General features: G+C 36.7%; 2 protein-coding genes across 2 annotated transcripts; both read left to right on the top strand.

The window, feature by feature from the left end:
- Positions 1 to 2,105: 2,105 nt before the first annotated feature.
- LOC109017562 (phenylalanine ammonia-lyase-like) lies at positions 2,106 to 4,923 on the top strand. Its single transcript, XM_018999792.2, has one exon. The coding sequence runs from the start codon at positions 2,469 to 2,471 to the stop codon at positions 4,749 to 4,751; it is 2,283 nt and encodes a 760-aa protein (XP_018855337.2). The 5' UTR covers positions 2,106 to 2,468; the 3' UTR covers positions 4,752 to 4,923.
- Positions 4,924 to 16,239: 11,316 nt separating this feature from the next.
- LOC108995829 (protein FAR1-RELATED SEQUENCE 5-like) lies at positions 16,240 to 17,731 on the top strand. The gene is made up of 3 exons (XM_035695206.1): positions 16,240 to 16,830; positions 16,924 to 17,345; positions 17,614 to 17,731. The coding sequence occupies exons 1-3, from the start codon at positions 16,240 to 16,242 to the stop codon at positions 17,729 to 17,731; spliced, it is 1,131 nt and encodes a 376-aa protein (XP_035551099.1).
- Positions 17,732 to 18,614: the final 883 nt, after the last annotated feature.

Here is an 18,614-nt window from a genome sequence, read left to right as displayed (position 1 = left end):
ATAGAATATTTTGGGTCGAAGTGTGGGCTGTCCAGATTGTTATTTGGTTGTTTGAGTTGGATTAAACTTGCTGAATTATGGTCTAGAAATTGGGTCTTAAGTTGTCTAAGACCAATTTTGTGTTGGACTTTAATATTTAGTTTATATTATTTTTATGAATAGGTGACGAGACGGATAGAGACCGTATTCAAGTCATAGTTAATGCGCTGCAGGAGTCAGGTAAGCGGGATTCCTATGCTAGGCCTTACATGAATTATTTGAGATTGAGGTTGATTTTCTAAAAACTTTGCATATCTTTGTGGTGAAATGAGAACTTGGGAAAAACAAAACCAACCTCGGTCGCTTATTTGCATACTCATGAAATCTGTACGAAAAAGAGAAAAATATGTTCTGACATGCATTGTGTAGACATGAGCTAAATTTCGTCATGTGGTTTCTGAAATCTGAAAAAAGAGCAATATTGAGAATTTGAAAAGTTGTGCATTTATTTAGAAAGATGTTCTGGCTTTTGTGTCCAGTGTGTGTAAACTGTCTGATTCTGTTTTGGTACTATGTATTTTTTTGATATAACATCTGAAAACCTTTGGCATGGTATACTGGTTTTCGTATCTGACTCTGTCTCTGCTCTGCTCTGCTCTGTTATGCTCTGCTCTGTTTGGGTTGGTACCAACTTCTCTGTCTCTGAGTGCACCCACTTTGGAAACAAAGTGGTTTTATTATGGTCTTTCCTGTGTACACACTCGGGGCTCCGAGAAGAATAAAGAAAAAATTTCACCTCTGTCTCTGCCTGGTTTGGCCACCGGGGTTAGCACAACCCTACCACGGGGGTGAAACATGGTCTCTGCTCTGTTTGATGCTCTGTTTTGATCTGATGATGATACTTAGTTTATGTTATGCCAAAGTATTATGGGTTGTACGTGTCTTAAAACCATCGCTCTGTTACTTTTGAAAATATGTTCTGTTCTGCATGATAACTCTGAAAAATATTTTGTTATGCACGCTATACTTTGTAAATGCTCATGTTTGCACACTAGCATATGATTTCTGCTTACTGAGTTGTTGATAACTCACCCCCTATCATTATAATATTTTTCAGATGATGAGGAGAGTCCAAATGAGGATCTGGATTAGATTGCTGAATGTGTTTAAGCTGATGAGATGTTGTTAGAAGAAGGACTTCTGATATTCTTAGTTTTAATGTCTTTGAGTTTTATTTATATCTTGGGTTTCAGTGAGATTTATGAAATTATTGGTTTGGTTGTTATGACTACCGGGAGATTTAGGCCTTCTTAGTTTATTTTAGCTACAGTAATGACTTTGTAGAGTTTTAAATGTGGTTGTTTAGCACTCTTGATATTGAGATTTGCTATTAAAGTTTTGAGTTTTCTTTTTAGTTGTGTTAGAAAATAAGTTCTTAAGAGACAGGTAGTAATTCTCCAGGCCAACCGGGTTTGGGGCGTTACAAATGTACAATTATAAATTGAATAATTCTATTTATGAGGCCTTTACATTAAACACAATCTATGACATAATTTGGTTTGGAAGATAAATTTTTAAATTTAAATTTTACAAATCAAATTATGTCATGTGAATAGTGTGTGGTGTAAATGCTTTATAAATATTAGAATATATGTTATATTTAAAAAATTCTAGATCTGCCAACAATATTTGAGGTTAATGTGAGGGGAACGACAAAGAAACAGTCGAAGGAGAAGTGATATTTCACACGGATGAAAAGGAAGCTTTCACACGGATGAAAGTTGATGAAACGTATCGATTTTCAAATAGAAAAATTCTAAATAACACTCTACTATTTGTAGAGTCCCCAGCACACTCAACGTGCTGGGGTGAAAAAAAATAAAAAAATAAAAAATTATGTGAGGTGTGTGAAGAGTGTGATGTACAGTAGAGTGATTTGTAGCATTGCTCTTTCAAATATAGGACTGAAAACTTCGAATCTTGTTTTGTATGGAGGGAAACTCAAATATATATATATATATATATATATATATATATATATATATATATATGCCAAGTGCGGCAAAACATGATTCACAAAGTCAACATAACTTGGCTAAACGACATGAAAAGAACGGTGACAATGTCATTTGAGTGGCCTCTCATCCTCCTGGTCAATGGTCTTTTTTTGAGTACTTGGAACGCAGTATAGAAACAGAACAAACCCACCAACCATCCCAAAGAAAAGCAGCCAAACGTACACTTCCCCACCATCCTTCCATGCAAGTTCTCACTCCACCAACCAACTCTTCATTTTTTTTTTAAACGAAGACTTGATTTGACCCTTTGACGCCGGCCTTGAGCACTTATCAGTACAGTACCCTTTCACTGCTATAAATAGATTACAGATGCTAATTCCCTCCTAAACTCAAACACAACTCACACCGCAAATAGCTTACCTCCCCCACTTCTCTCCTTCACCCTCTGAAAATATTTGCTCAATTCTGGCAATGGCAACCAATGGATTTGGCCGCCCCAACAAGCATTTCCGCCCTCCAGCTCTCCCTCTCCCAAAAGACACCACAAACCTCATTTGTCTATCAGAAAATTCTCATGTCTCAACCCCATTGCACTGGAAGAAAGCTGCGGAGGCCATGCAATGCAACCATTTTGATGAAGTCTGCAGCATGGTGTCGCAGTTTGCACAGGTGCAAACCGTTGACATACAGGGTACGACCCTCACTGTCGGTCAAGTCACCGCCATTGCACGTCGTGGTGAAGTAAAGGTTAATCTCAATGAAGCTGTGGCGTGTGAACGTGTAGCCAAAAGCGCCAACTGGGTTGCAGAGCATGTTTCCCGTGGAACAGATACATACGGTGTTACCACCGGATTTGGAGCCACATCACATCGGCGCACCAACAAAACCTCTGACCTCCAGACAGAGCTTATTCGGTTCCTTAATGCTGGAGTGATTGGGAGAGAGAACCTTCCATCTAGCTACACAAAAGCAGCTATGTTGGTTCGTACAAACACACTCATGCAAGGCTTTTCTGGAATTCGATGGGAAGTACTTGAAGCCATGGCCAAGCTTATGAACAAAAATTTGACACCTAAACTGCCTCTAAGAGGGACTATTACTGCTTCAGGGGATCTTGTACCGTTATCTTATATAGCTGGATTACTAACTGGCCGGCATAATTCCAAAGTGCTCACCTCTGAAGGTGAAGAGATCACTGCCATAGAAGCTCTGACGAGAGCTGGGATTTCGGCTCCTTTCGAGCTTCAAGCAAAGGAAGGTTTAGCTCTTGTAAATGGGACAGCCGTGGGCTCGGCTGTGGCGGCAACAGTTTGTTTTGATGCCAACATTTTGGCTCTGCTTTCTGAAGTTCTCTCCGCTTTGTTTTGTGAAGTCATGCTAGGCAAGCCTGAGTTCACAGACCCACTAACACATGAGCTCAAGCACCACCCTGGCCAGATTGAATCAGCAGCTATCATGGAGTTCCTTTTGGATGGAAGTGACTACCTGAAAGAAGCAAAGCTTCGTCATGAAAAAGATCCCCTTACAAAGCCAAAACAAGACAGGTATGCACTCAGAACCTCTCCCCAATGGCTTGGGCCCCAAATCGAAGTTATTCGCATGGCAACACATTCAATCGAAAGGGAAATCAATTCTGTGAATGATAACCCGTTGATCGATGTTGCTCGAGATATGGCTCTCCATGGAGGGAATTTCCAGGGAACACCAATTGGTGTCTCCATGGATAATCTCCGAATTGCCATTGCAGCTATTGGGAAGCTCATGTTTGCTCAATTCTCTGAACTTGTATGTGATTACTACAACAATGGCTTGCCTTCCAATTTGAGTGGGGGGCCTAATCCAAGCTTGGATTATGGCTTCAAAGGCGCAGAGATAGCCATGGCTGCATATTGCTCTGAGCTCCAATACTTGGCAAACCCTGTCACAACACATGTACAGAGCGCAGAACAACACAATCAAGATGTGAATTCTCTCGGGTTGATTTCAGCCAGAAAAAGTGCAGAAGCCATTGAGATCCTAAAGCTGATGTCAGCCACTTACATGGTGGCACTCTGCCAGGCAATTGATCTAAGACATTTGGAGGAAAACATGAGGGAAGTTGTGAAACATGTTCTTCTCCAAGTTGTGAGGAAAACCCTTTACACAGCTGAAGATGGATCACTCCTAGAATCCCGTTTTTGCGAGAAAGAACTCTTGCAGGTCATTGAGCACCAGCCAATTTTCTCTTATCTTGATGACCCCACAAATCCATCTTATGCTCTCTTGCCTAAACTTCGAGAAGTACTTGTAGAAAGAGCTCTCAAAGATCCTAAACCAGAAAATAGAGATGACAAGGGCTACTCAATATTCAAACGCATACCACTATTCCTAGATGAGCTGAAAGCAAGGCTTGGGGAAGAAGTAGCAAAAGCTCGTGATAGGTTCGAGAATGGAGATTTTCCAATAGCCAACAGAATCAAGAAATGTAGAACTTATCCTATATATCGGTTTGTTAGGAGTGAAGTGGGGACTGAGCTTCTTAGCGGGGCAAAGAAGGTGAGTCCAGGTGAGGATATTGAGAAGGTATATGAGGCCATGAATGAAGGGAAAGTGGGAGATGTACTTACGAAGTGCTTGACAAACTGGAAAGGATCAGCGGGTCCTTTTACGCCAAGGCCGATCATGGTGACTTCTCCATTGCATTGCAATCCTGAGTATTGGGGTTGGTTTGAAAATGTAAGGTCTCCTACTGTCACAAAAGGTGGAGCCTTTTGATGTTTTTCATCTAAGTAATTTTTTTTTCCGTTTCTAAATAAGATTTGTATGTGGAAACATTTTTTTCCGTTTGAAAATATTTTTTTAGTCTTAATTTTTACAAAGATTGATGAGGGTGGAATATCTCCCTCTCTCTCTCTCTCTCTCTCTCTGATCTGATCTGATCTAGACTGTACAAGGAGTAAAAGAGGGGATAATGGATCTAATAAATTTGTTCAATAGTTTTGCTCCATGTTTCTTGGTCGAGTTACGAGAGAGAATCGTTGAAAACTTGATAAAGGTTGAAAAGTGGGAAGAAAGCTTGGTTTACCTAAAGTGATCTCGAATGACTTAGAAGGAGGAAATATTTGGTTGTTTTTGAAAGAGGATTCTGAAATCACTATAGTTTCTGCTACTAATCAGCATCTTAAATGTCTCTAGTGTTGCAAGATCTTAAGAGGCTGCTCTGGTCTTCTTTTTATAATTTTCAAACTAAGCAAGAGCCTTGGATTGCTATTGGTGATTTTAATAGTTTTGTTTTAGTTAAAAATGAATTCATCAATCTTGGAATGAAAATTTTGAAAGCTTAAGGACGATTCTATAAGCGGAATAACACTTTAGAAACAAGAATCGACAGGTTTTAATGCCAAGAACAGTACCTCTAGCCATTGATGCTCTTCACTGGTTTGCTTCGTTTCTCACTGGTGTTTGGCACTTCCAAACTCTACTCCACTCTATTTAGATGGTGTAAGACTGAAGGGAATTGAGTGAGTGAGTCTAGGGACCAAATACAGTATTTATAACCGAAGCCTCCATCAAGCTTCGGTGTTACGTGTCCCACGTGCTCAGTTTATCATGAGATCAGTTTCTACGTGATGAATAAGTCAGAGTGGACCACTTCAAGACTCCTTAACTTAAGGAAGCTAGAGACTTGTTCTCATAAACGGTCTCCGTGAGAAACTTGTGAGAAACGGTCAACATTCTCCCACTTGGTCCACACTTCTAATCTAATATTTCATCTTAAATCCATCGATAATCTGCATTTAAGTAATAAATACATGAATCATGGCAATAAGTCCGCTAATGACGATTATTACCTTCCATGTATTACCATGTATTTATTCTTTAAACATTATAATTTATGTGGGAACAATTTCTTAATGAATAAACCCTATATTTATTTTTGGTCCAACATAGATGAATTTTCTCAAAATTAAATTAAGGTACACATCAATATGAGCAAAACATCAAAATATTTAAAAATTTCATTAAAATAACATTGTTCATACAATGAAAAATTACATAATGGAACCAAGTCCCATGTTCACTACATGGTCCTTGAATTTCAACGGTGGCATGCCCTTAGTCAAAGGATCAGTGATCATTAGTTCAGTGCTGACGTGCTCAATGGCCATTTTCTTTTCTTTAACACGTTCCCTTATGGCTAGATATTTAATGTCGATGTATTTACTACGACTCACACTTTTGTTGTTCTTTGCCATAAAAACAACAGCTAAATTATCGCAATACATTCTCAATGACCTAGAGATAGAATCCATAATTCTAAGTCCAGAAATGAAACTCTTAAGCCATATACCATGTGAAGTAGTCTCAAAATAAGAGACGAACTTGACTTCCATAGTGGAAGTGGCAATCAAAGTCTGCTTGGCACTCCTCCATGATACAGCTCCACCGGCCATAAAAAATATATATCCTGATGTTGATTTGCGTGAATCAATACAACTAGGAAAGTCAGAATCTAAGTAGTCAATTACTTCCAGATTGTCTGTCCGTCTATACATAAGCATGTATTTTTTGGTTCTTTGAAGGTACCTCATTACTTTCTTTGCAGCTCTCCAATAGTCTAAACTTGGATCACTCTGATATCGTCCCAACATTCCCACATCAAATGCAATGTCAGGTCTTGTACAGACCTGAGCATACATTAGGCTTCCGACAGCAGAAGCATATGGAATGTTTTTTATTTGTTCCCTTTCAAGGTTGTTCTTTAGGCATTGGTTCAAATTGAACCTATCACCCTTCACAATGGGAGCTACACTTGGTGAACAATCCTTCATCCGGAGTCTCTCTAAAACTTTATTAATATAGGTTTCCTGAGACAGACCCAAGATAAATCGAAATCTGTCTCTATAGATCTTAATGCCAATGACATTAGATGTCTCACCCATATCCTTTATATCAAAATTTTTAGAGATGAATTGTTTCACCTCATGCAGCAAACCCTTATCATTGGTTGCTAGCAAAATTTCATCCACATATAAAACAAGAAAACAGATTTTACTCCCACTAACATTCTGGTATATACATTGATCCATAACGTTTTCTACAAAACCGAATGAAGAAATTACATTATGGAATTTCAAATACCATTGGTGGGATGCTTGTTTTAAACATATATAAATTTTTTGAGCTTGTAAACCAATTGCTCACCATCACTAGAGGGGAATCCTTCATACTGTTTCATGTAAACCTCCTCCTCTAGATCTCCATTGAGAAATGTTGTTTTCACATCCATTTGTTGCAACTCTAAGTCTAAATGGGTTTCTAATACCAAAATAACACGCAAGGAATCTTTATTAGATACATGAGAGAAAGTCTCCGTGTAATCGATTCATTCTTTCTGAGTGAATCCCTTAGCAACGAGTTTTGCCTTGTATCTCTCAATGTTGCCCAATGAGTCTTTCTTAGTTTTAAAGACCCATTTACATCCAATGACTTTTACACCATTAGGCAACTCAACAAGATTCCAGACTTCGTTACTCTTCATAGAATTCATCTCTTCCTTCATGGCATTGTATCATAATTCTGATTCTTTGCAACTCATGACTTGTGAAATGAACTCGGGGTCATTTTCGGCTCCAATGTTATAGTAAGATTCTTGCAGATACACAACATAATCATTAGGAATTGCTGATCTCCTTGCTCTAATAGATCTTCTTAATGTTGTACCATCATTTTCCTGAGAAATATGTGGTTCAACTTGTTGTTCAAAGTTGTTGGCAACTCTTGAACTATTTGATCTACTAGAATGTCGTCAGCAGCTTGTGAAACTTCAATGATTGGTCGTTCAACACTAGTTTGTACTTGAGGGCCGCTGTAAATAATAACCAATCTATCACTTGAGGTGGAAGATTGAGATTCTGAATGATCATTATCAGAAACTATGTTCCTGGTTTGAGCGCTTCCACTAATCAAGTCATTTTCAAGAAATTTTGTATTTCTTGATTCCACAATCCTATTCTCTTGTGGATTATAAATTCTCACCTCAGATGGACATCCCCAAATGCGCATATGTCCCAAACTCGGTTTCCAATATTTCCATAATTCAAATGACGTTTTAGGAACAGCTTTGGATGGAACTCGGTTTAATATAGACATTGCCGTCTTAAGTGTTTCAGCCCACAAGGATTTAGGAAGATTGGAGCTGCTAAGCATACTCCGTACCATGTCCAATAATGTTCGGTTTCTTCTTTCTGCTACACCATTCTAGTCCGGTGAACTAGACATGGTGTATTTGGCAACAATCTTATTCTCTTGAAGAAACTTTGCAAATAGCCCAGGTGCTTGTCCATTCTCTATGTATTTACCATAATATTTTTCACTTCTATCTGATCTCACGATCTTAATTTGCTTACCGCATTGTTTTTCTACTTTAGCCTTAAAGATTTTAAAGGCATCCAATGTTTCGTTCTTGTTATGAAGCATGTAGAGATACATATATCGTGAGTAATCATCTATAAAAGAGATGAAGTATTTCTAACTATGTGAGTCCATATCTGAACTACATATATCAGTATGTATGATCTCTAATTTGTTTGAACTCCTATTTGCACCTTTCTTTGACTTGTTGGTCTGCTTTCCTTTAATGCAGTCCACACAAGTCTCAAAATCAGTAAAATCCAGGGTATTATTAAGTACCCCTTCATTTACTAATCTTTTAATTCTATCTATGGAGATATGACCTAATCTCCGGTGCCATAATTTAGAGAAATCCTCATTAATAACACATGTTAGTACCAGTGTGAACATGCATTGAATCATAAGTGTCATTATTTTGTAAATTAATGCAGTAAAGACCATTAGATAAAGTATCATTCCCAACACAATCAGATTTATAAAATAAACTAAATGATGAATTTAAAAAATTAAAGAAATATTAAAAGGTACTAGTCTTGAAACTAAAATCAAGTTTCTAGAGAAACTTGGAACATAAAAGGTATTTTTCAACATTAAAACAAAACCACTTGATAGAATTAAATAGCAAGTTCCTACAACTTTCACATGCGAGCCCATCTTGTTTCCTGATAAGATGCTTTGCTCACTTCCCACTGGCTTCTTTAGGCTTTGCAAACCCTGCAAGGAATTTAAAATATGGATTGTTGATTCAGAATCAATCCACCATGTGTTAATATTGACATTAACCATATTAGATTCATAACAAACAAGTGAGATATGATTAGATTTGTCTGCATGCTATTTCTGAAATTTGGCGCATTCCTTCTTCATGTGTCCCTTCTTTTTATAGAAGAAATACCTGTAATCTTTCTTAATACCACCTTGGGGAGGTATTTTTCCTTTTCCTTCTGATTGGCTTGAGATTTGCCCTTTCCACGCGTTGCCAGCATTGCACTTTCACCCTGTTCCATCATCAGTCTCCATTCCGCTTGAACACACATGGTCATGAGTTCATTAATTGACCATTTATCCTTATGTGTGTTGTATGAGATTTTGAAGGGTCCATATTGATGCAGGAAGGTGTTCAAGATATAGTGCACCAGGAAGGACTCCGACATTTCAACCTCGAGTTTCTTCAATTGAGCCACGTTGTCCCTCATTTGCATGATGTGCTCATGCACACCTCTCACACTGGTAACCTTAGGGATGAGAACTTCATGATTAGGATGCTTGCTAGTGCCTTGTCTGAAGTTACAAATAGTTCATCAATGGCCTTTAGCAAGTCTCGGACCTTTTCATGCTGATCGACAGAACCACGAATACCAGCAGAGATTCTAGTCTTAATGAACATCATGCTGAGGTGATTAGATCACTCCCATCCTCATAAAGGGCGATGTCTGCTGCAGTGTTGGTATCAGTGAGTGTTGGTGGTTCGCCTTTCCTAATAGTATATTCTATGTCCATCCACCCTAAATGAAGAAGAACTCTCTCATTCCAGACCTTATAGTTATCTCTCTTAAGTTCAGAGATATCGTAACAAATATCAGAGAAATTTGCAAGTTGTGCAACTACATAAAATTATAGATTACATGCTTATGTTAAAATTGAGGCCTAAATAAATATTCGTCTTTTTCCAATGTAAATCATGCTTAAAAATTAAATCTAATGACATAAAATTGCCTATGGGCTAAATTTTTAATTCAAGTAGATTCAATTAATCTTTATGATAGAATTTTATCAAATTATTTACTTAATTCATAATTCTAAAGGGTATATTATGATTTGATGTATATTATATCTTAGATTAAACTTTTATGATAAAACTGTCAAATTATTTACTAAATTCATAATTCCTGTGGGTAATTTATGAATAATTTGATATTTTATCCTAATTAATAATATAAATTCTTGTGGGATAAAATTTATTATATTAAGTATAATTAATTACAATTAATGTCTAATATTCTTTATGTGATCCTAATCAATCATAATAATTTTACTTAATTAAAAATTTTGTGGTTATTCTCTAATTAATTAAAATTATATAGATCACTAGACATTATATTGCATAAGACTAGCTTAATATTATGAATTACATAATTTTAACTAATACTAACATGTTATAATCATGCACAAAATATTCATAATATAAGCATAAATATTGCACAATCAAAACTATAATATTATGCATAACATTTAATTACTTGCCTTTAACTATATATTCATCCAAAAAATTGCATGTATCAATATAGAGCAAATTTAATCAATTCATGCAAAAATACGAGCATAATAAATAAATTTGCACAACAATTAGCCAAATTGCATCAAATAAAAATTATAAGCATAAAGGGCATGGACCCAAAAACCCACTTTCTAGACCATCTATAAAAGTGGAATTTTATTATTACTATTATTATTTTTTTTTTTTTGAAAAACTGACCAACTAAAACGACATGTCGTTTTTCCAAAACTGAAAAACGACGTGTCGTTTTCCTCAATGTATAAAATGAAAACAGGCCACATAAACGACATGTCTTTTTTATAAAACTGAAAAACGACTTTTTCTCTCTTTGGAATGATTGAGACTCAACTAAACGACATGTTGTTTCTACCAAAACTGAAAACGACATGTTGTTTATTTGCTATACTGAATGAACGCTAACCCAACGAAACGATATGTCGTTTATCTCCATACTGAACAAATGTCTGTGAACTAAACGACATGTCATTTTCACCAAATTGAAAACGACGTGTCATTTACCAACACGGAATGACAGACTTCCCCCACTAAACGACATGTCGTTTTCAATAAGGCTGAAAACTACATATCGTTTTGGTCGTCTTCAACCTCCAGACAGCTCGCAGAATAGGATTTTTGGGACCATTTTCATGTCAAAAAACATGTTTTTAATCATAGAAAGTTTAGAAAAACTATTTCTAAATGATTTCTAAACTTCTTTCAAATAAAAAATATCAAAAAATCAAAATTTAAAATTTAAAATTTTTCAAAAACTTTCGGCCAAAACAGAGATGAACAGAGCATTTGTTTTAAACACCAAGGCAGAGAAAAAACTTGGCTCTGATACCAAATGAAAGCTTAAGGATGATTCTATAATGCGGAATAACACTTTAGAAACAAGAATCGACAGGTTTTAATGCCAAGAACAGTACCTCTAGTCATTGATGCTCTTCACTGGTTTCCTTCGTTTCTCACTGGTGTTTGGCACTTCCAAACTCTACTCCACTCTATTTAGATGGTGTAAGACTGAAGGGAATTGAGTGAGTGAGTCTGGGGACCAAACACAATATTTATAGCCGAAGCCTCCATCAAGCTTCTGTGTTACGTGTTCCACGTGCTCAGTTTATCATGAGATCAGTTTCTACATGATGAATAAATCAGAGTGGACCACTTCAAGACTCCTTAACTTAAGGAAGCTAGAGACTCGTTCTCACGAACGGCCTCCGTGAGAAACTCGTGAGAAATGGTCAACAAATTTTGCACTAATAGGACAGAAGAGACTAGCCTTTAAAATCATCAAAAGATTAAATAATGCACTGAAATCTTGGAATTTCCAAGTTTTTGGTAATATCTTTCAGAATTTGTCGAGAATGAGAGATATGTTCACGTCGGTAAGTCTCTGTCGAGAATGAGAGAATCAAAAGACTTGCTTTCTCGTTGTTGCTCTACTTCTCTGCTGAGTTTCTGTTTTCGTTGGAAGCAACACACCGCCACACACCAATGGCCGATGAGCTCTTCCACATCCACCTTTCTCTCATTTCTCTTGGCCTCTTTCTTTCTCTTTTTCTCTCCCTCTCTTGCACACTTTTTCTCTCCTCTCCTCTCGCCGTATTTTTTTCACCATTCTGGTTGCCGTCACTGCCGTCTGCTATTCAACACACCGTCGGACGTCGACAATGGTGAGTACTCCCTCTCAGTCTCTTTCTATTTGATTCACCCTCTGTCTTCCTCTCAAACCCTCCCTCGATCTGCCAACTCTAAACCCAGGCCGTTGTGCCCCTCCCTGTCCAACGCTGCTAGATTGAGCCCTCTCTCTCGTGCTCTGTTTCTCGTATACAAATAGTAATCTGAGGTAATTACTGTACTACCATCTACGTCGCACCGTCGCTTAGTCGACCGTTTCCAGTTGGTCGATTCCCGATTCTCTTTCAGATCCTATAACAAAATCTACTATTCGGGGAGAATGGTAGTTGGGACTACCACAGTGAGATTTGATTACAAATCTCAGCAAGTTAATAGAAAACTTCCACACAGGTTAATGATGCATGCATGGCAGTAAAAACATGAATGCATAATCAAATCATAAGTAATCATAGCATAACTTGACATACAACATAACATAACTGGCATAACTTAAACTGAAACTGAAGCTTAGCATGAACGTGACTTGAAACATAACATGGACTTGAAACATAGCATGAACGTGAGCTTGAAATATAACATGGACTTTAAACATAACTTGAATGTGAACATGCATAATTTGAACATGAACTTGAACACAAATTAAAAACCCCAATGCTAGAAATTGGATTAAAAACGGTTTGGAGGTCAACTTTAGGGTTTGGGAAAACCGTTTAGGGTTTTGGTTTCAACCAAGCTTTTGGGGTTTCAATTGGATTCCAACCATTTAGGATTTTTCTAGGGTTGAAATCCTCTTTGGTCTGGCATAATTTAGTTGATCAGATGAAACAAAGCTTTACTTAGGTGACATGATCACACACCTTGACTTCCTTCACAAATCCATCTAATGGCTCCTCTTTGTACCAAGTGTCTAATACTATTCACTATGTGTGGCTAAGATCTTGCTAAGTGTCCAAATAAAACTCCTCCAACCTAATTTGCACATTTCACACTGTGATTTTGAAAACACTGCACTGGGTGCGCTTATCGAGGTTACTATTCACTCCAAAAAAATATATAATAAACTTAGTACTGAAAAATTCTAAATATTCATATTAACCTATAGTGAAAATCGTTTACCGAAATTCAACCCCGAAGTGCCCTTAAAAATAAATTTCACAATTTCCAACAGACGTTTCGTTCGAAATTATGAAAATAGGCTATTGCACCATAAAATCCTAAATAATCCACTGAGTCTAATGGCGCAAATCATAACGTATTTTGACACTTCTAACTATCTCAAATAATTAAACTCATAAATCTAGCACCATAGTGAGTGATAACACAGATTATGATGACAGACTAAAACCTAAGCGATTGGTCGATTCGTAAAAACTTATGGGTTTTTCACGAGATTCCTAAAGTCAATAGAAATTTCACCAATGAATTTCTAGCGGGTTGTTACACGTCGTCACCTTCTCATCTGATCTGGGGAGTTGCTATCCACAATACTTCTGAGTCTTCGTCTTCACCGTGGGTCTCCATTTTCGTGGGTCTTCTTCGTCGGTCTCCATTGGTAAAGGTTTTTTTTTTTTTTTTTTTCCTCTGAATCTACATTTCGTCAACTGAAACAACGAATTTGAGGGACCAAATAAGAATGATGCCCCATATGAAATGATAATCATATGGATGTTACCAGATAATTATCAGAGCTGACTAGTATGTAGTAACCTCCATATATTTTCTTTTATTTTAATTCAGTGAATTATTATGTGTTTGTTGGAGCCTCTAAAATGTTTTAAAGTATTGAATTTTACCTAGTTAAAATTGAAATGAAGCATTTTCAATTGCCAAGTTAAAAATTTTACTTTATCAGAAAAGGCTAGAAATTTTATTTGCTATGGAAGGCTTTTTTAGGAATCCACTCCTGCTATCCCTTATTTTGGGCATTCTTGTAATCTGATGCAGTATTCTTTGGTTGAAGTTTCAAGCAGGCACGGTGAGTTTAAGTTATTTCTTTACGTGTCACCTATGTCAATCAAAGAAAAAGAAGAAAGGAGGCCATGCTGGTTCATTTGTACAAAAACCAAAATTAAGTACTAATTTGATGTTATGGATGTATAGCTTTTCCTCAAATTTGTAAACTGCAGGCAATTGTTCAAGCCTATCCAACCTCGTCTTATGGGGTCATAGAGTTTTGCTTTACTGTAATATATAAGGGTTCTGCTTGAGGATCTTTGTCTTGTACCTTCGATTTATACCAGCTTTTAAACCATGAAAGATTAACAAATGTTTATTTAACTTAGTATCTGATTCCTGTTAGTAATGTTTGCTTGTACGTTGACAATGAATACTTTGTAAATATTCTTGTGTTGTATTAAAGGGTTTGGTATAAGATTGAAATGCTATCGATTGCCTTCCTATAGGAGTCTAGAAGCACTTGAAAGGATACAATTTCCTTCAAGAGTAATGAAACTTGTACACAGTTTAAAGATTAGTTAGTATGCATAATGACAGAAGTTTTTGAACTGATTTATTTAGTGGTGAATTATTTTGGTACTTATAATGATAGTTCTCGTTATAGTATTTTTTTTATTTATTTTTTGTTTCTACATATATAGACCACTTCTGCAACAGTTTTTGAACTAATTTATTTAGTGGTGAATTATTTTGGTCCTAATGAGTATACATTTTCTTTTGTAGTAATTGAAACTTTAAAAGAAAATTTATTAGTTTTGATTTTAACCTTCCCCAAGATTTCCTTGCTCCTATAAAAATTGTTCTACAATTTTTTCCTATGCAGTTTGTCAGCATAGAAAAAAGGGAAGAAAACCCTTCTCCTACAACACCATTTAGCTCAAATCCTCCAACCGCAATATGTTATATGATTTTTAGCATTTGTTTAGCATACATCAATCTCGTAGTTGGTAATATTAATCATTATTACCTTTTTATGTTAAGATATCCCAACAACTGCTCCAAACTTTCCAAATTACATGCACGGTTACTATGAACCAGTGCCTACATGGCCACCGGCTTTTATGCCATATCCAGATGGCAACCAATATCCAAGCAACATTCAGATGGTGATGCAACTTAGTTCTTATCTCTTTCTTGTTTGTTTTTTTCATTTTTCATCTCATTTAATTGTTGCCTTATTTTTAGTAGAATGCTTACCCATTTCAATATGGGATGAGACCTCCAACTCCTATAATGGCTACAAGCTCTGGAATGACCAAAAGATTTGGTAAAGAGGATACACCTGATCATCGTTGTGAAACTAAAGCGCCATGTTCCACCTCTAGAGTTGATGAACAAAGTGAAGAGGATATGCCAGATTCACGGGAAACCGATGATGGGACTCCCGGGACACCTCAGTTAGACCAAATGGATGGTGGTGATATGATTGAGGAGCCAAAATCGGGGATGGAGTTAAATTCTTTTGAGGAATTAAAAAGCTATTATAAGCAATATGCTAAAAACTGTGGGTTTGGATCTATGACACAAAGGAGTGAGAGGGATGACGATGGAAGTGTCAGATATGTCACCCTTGGTTGTGCCCGTGGGGGAAAGGCTCGGAATAGGACGATGAATGTTGCCAAACCAGGCCTAACTGAAAAAACTGATTGTAAGGCAAGGATTAATGCCTTAAAAGTTGAGGGAAAGATGCGGTTGATCACAGTTAATAATACCCACAATCACCGACTGAGTCCCCATAAATCCTGCTTTTTTCGACGTAATCGTGAAGTTAATGAGGCCGTAAAAAGAGTACTAGATACTAACGATCTGGCTGGCATCCGAATGAACAAGAGTTTCGGATCTCTTGTTGTTGGCGCTGTTGGATTTGAGAACCTCTCATTTTTGGAAAAGGATTGTCAGAATTACATCGATAAGGCAAGACATCTAGGACTTGGAGCAGGTGATGCTGGAGCGCTTTGAGACTATTTTTGTAGGATGCACTACAAGAATCCCGGATTCTTTGCCTTAATGAATTTAGATGATGATGAGAGGTTAGAAAATGTCTTTTGGGCAAATCCATGCAGTAGGACAGCTTATCAAGATTTTGGTGATATGGTTACATTTGACACCATGTATCTGACGAACAGATACGGTATGCCCTTTGCACCCTTTGTTGGTGTAAACCATCATGGCCAGTCGATTCTCTTGGGTGATGGGTTAATTTTCAATGTGGACACAGAGACTTTTACATGGTTATTTCAGACTTGGTTGCAATGTATGGATGATATAGCACCGTCAGCTATTATCACTGATCAAGACAGAGCAATGAAAAATGTAATTGCCATTGTATTTCCAAAAAGTCAACATAGATTTAGCCTATGGCATATATTGAAAAAAGTCTCCAAGAAGATTGGCTCTCATCGTGCCTACAAAAGTGACATGAAAAATCAGCTCATGAAATGTGTGTATGATACTCAAACTATTGAGGAGTTTGAGAAGTCGTGGGAAGAGTTAATTAACACGTACACCTTGAAAGATAATGTCTGGTTGCAAAGTTTGTACGCTGAGCGCAAGCATTGCGTATTGGTATTCCTAAAAGAGTGCTTTTGGGCTGGCATGAGTACAACACAGCGGAGCGAGAGCATGAATGCATTTTTTGACTGATATGTTCATGCAAAGACAAACTTGAAGGAGTTTGTCGATCAGTTTGACAGTGCCTTGAAAAAGAAAATTGAGAATGAAACCAACCTAGACTTGCACTCATTTAGCATTACAATTCCATGCATATCTAGATCTCCAATCGAAGAAAGATTTCAAGAGTTGTACACGAATACAAAATTCAGGGAAGTTCAACAACAAGTTATGGGTGTGCTTGATATGGATCCATCTCTAGTTAGACAGGATGGCGTGAAGAAAACCTATATGGTAGAAGATGAAATTCGTGTTGAGGAGTTCACTAAACATGTTACATATTATGTAGATTTTCATGAGGAAGATTGCGATGCTAAGTGTTCGTGTAGGTTATTTCAGATGAGGGGGATACTGTGTAGGTATATCTTGGCCATATTCAAACGTAACGGGATAAAGACTTTGTTAGATAGGTAAATTTTAGACCGATGGAGGAAGGACATCAAACAGAGATATACGTTAATCCACTGTACCTATGACACAGGGGATTAGCGGGAAGATACTAACACATATTCAACAGAGTTGAATATCTGTTATCGAATGATTACTAATGTAGCAGGTTTAAAAGAGCATACTGAGGATGCAACTAAAAAGTTGCATGCTATGATTGATTTATATTCAAGTCCCCAAGAACCCCCATCTCTAACCCAAACAGGTTCCAATGTTTGTTATACGACACAGGACACAACTACAGTTGATAGTTCGTAGCAAGTACTCAGTCCACGAGTTGTGCGAGGAAAAGGCAGACCTCATATTTGAGGAGAGCATCCAAGATGGAGCAAGATATGCGGAAAGTTAAAGCAAAGATGAAGAAGATGCCTATACAGGGAAAACGCAAAGAGGTTCGATATTTTTTATAACAATAATATTTTAAATATACATGTTTATTTGCTATGATTTATTTATGCAATAGATGTGATGACATGTTTCTCAATATTACTTGATTATTAGCGAGGTGGAGATACGCCAGCCAGAGACACATGTAGGAATTTATTTGGCCCATCAGAGATAGATCTTTCTAATGTTGGAAACGTGCATGTATAAATATTTTTCTTTTTAATTGCTGCCTTATTTTTCGGATGAATTTAAAATACGTTAGACTTATTTTTGTTATATATTTGTTTATCTATTGCTAGACATTTCCAAGCAATGCAACTTTTGACATTAGTGGACCCCAAAATGTGGTTGAGAGTCAAGACAGTGTAATATTTCTAAGCTATTAATATTTTAATAGTAATATTGATGTAATAATGATGCCATAATAAGTATGTGCATGAACATCATCTATTAGATATGACTTCTCATTAAATATTCTTAATTTAGTGAGATGTAGGAGTATTGTTCGTGGAGGCAGATGAAGAAGAAAGCTTGAAAAGTGGTAGTGTTTGTAATTATTATTGGAAGAAGGATGATTGGTAGGACTGTTTTTGTAATTATTTTTGGCAAGTGATAGTGTTTGTAATTATTATTGGAAGAAGAAAGATTGGTAGGACTGTTTGTGTATTTATTTTTGGCAAGTGATAGTTTTTGTAATTATTATTGGAAGAAGAAAGATTGGTAGGACTATTTTTGTAATTATTTTAGGCAAGTGATAGTGTTTGAGTTTATTATTGGAAGAAGAAAGATTGGTAGGACTGTTTTTGTAATTATTTTTGGCAGGTGATAATGTTTGTAATTATTAT

The sequence above is a fragment of the Juglans regia genome, chromosome 10 (genome assembly GCF_001411555.2).
Source record: "Juglans regia cultivar Chandler chromosome 10, Walnut 2.0, whole genome shotgun sequence".
Classification (NCBI taxonomy): domain Eukaryota; kingdom Viridiplantae; phylum Streptophyta; class Magnoliopsida; order Fagales; family Juglandaceae; genus Juglans; species Juglans regia.
The sequence above is the reverse complement of the archived record's forward strand: the minus strand, read 5'-3'. Positions and strand labels throughout refer to the sequence as shown.

Bases quoted from the DNA above. Each gene is read 5' to 3' on its own strand.
- LOC109017562 (XM_018999792.2), top strand. From the start codon at position 2,469: ATGGCAACCAATGGATTTGGCCGCCCCAACAAGCATTTCCGCCCTCCA.
- LOC108995829 (XM_035695206.1), top strand. From the start codon at position 16,240: ATGCACTACAAGAATCCCGGATTCTTTGCCTTAATGAATTTAGATGAT. The intron at 16,831-16,923 runs GTATTCCTAAAA...GTTCATGCAAAG, and splicing joins AGCGCAAGCATTGCGTATTG to ACAAACTTGAAGGAGTTTGT. The intron at 17,346-17,613 runs GTAAATTTTAGA...TATACGACACAG, and splicing joins ATAAAGACTTTGTTAGATAG to GACACAACTACAGTTGATAG.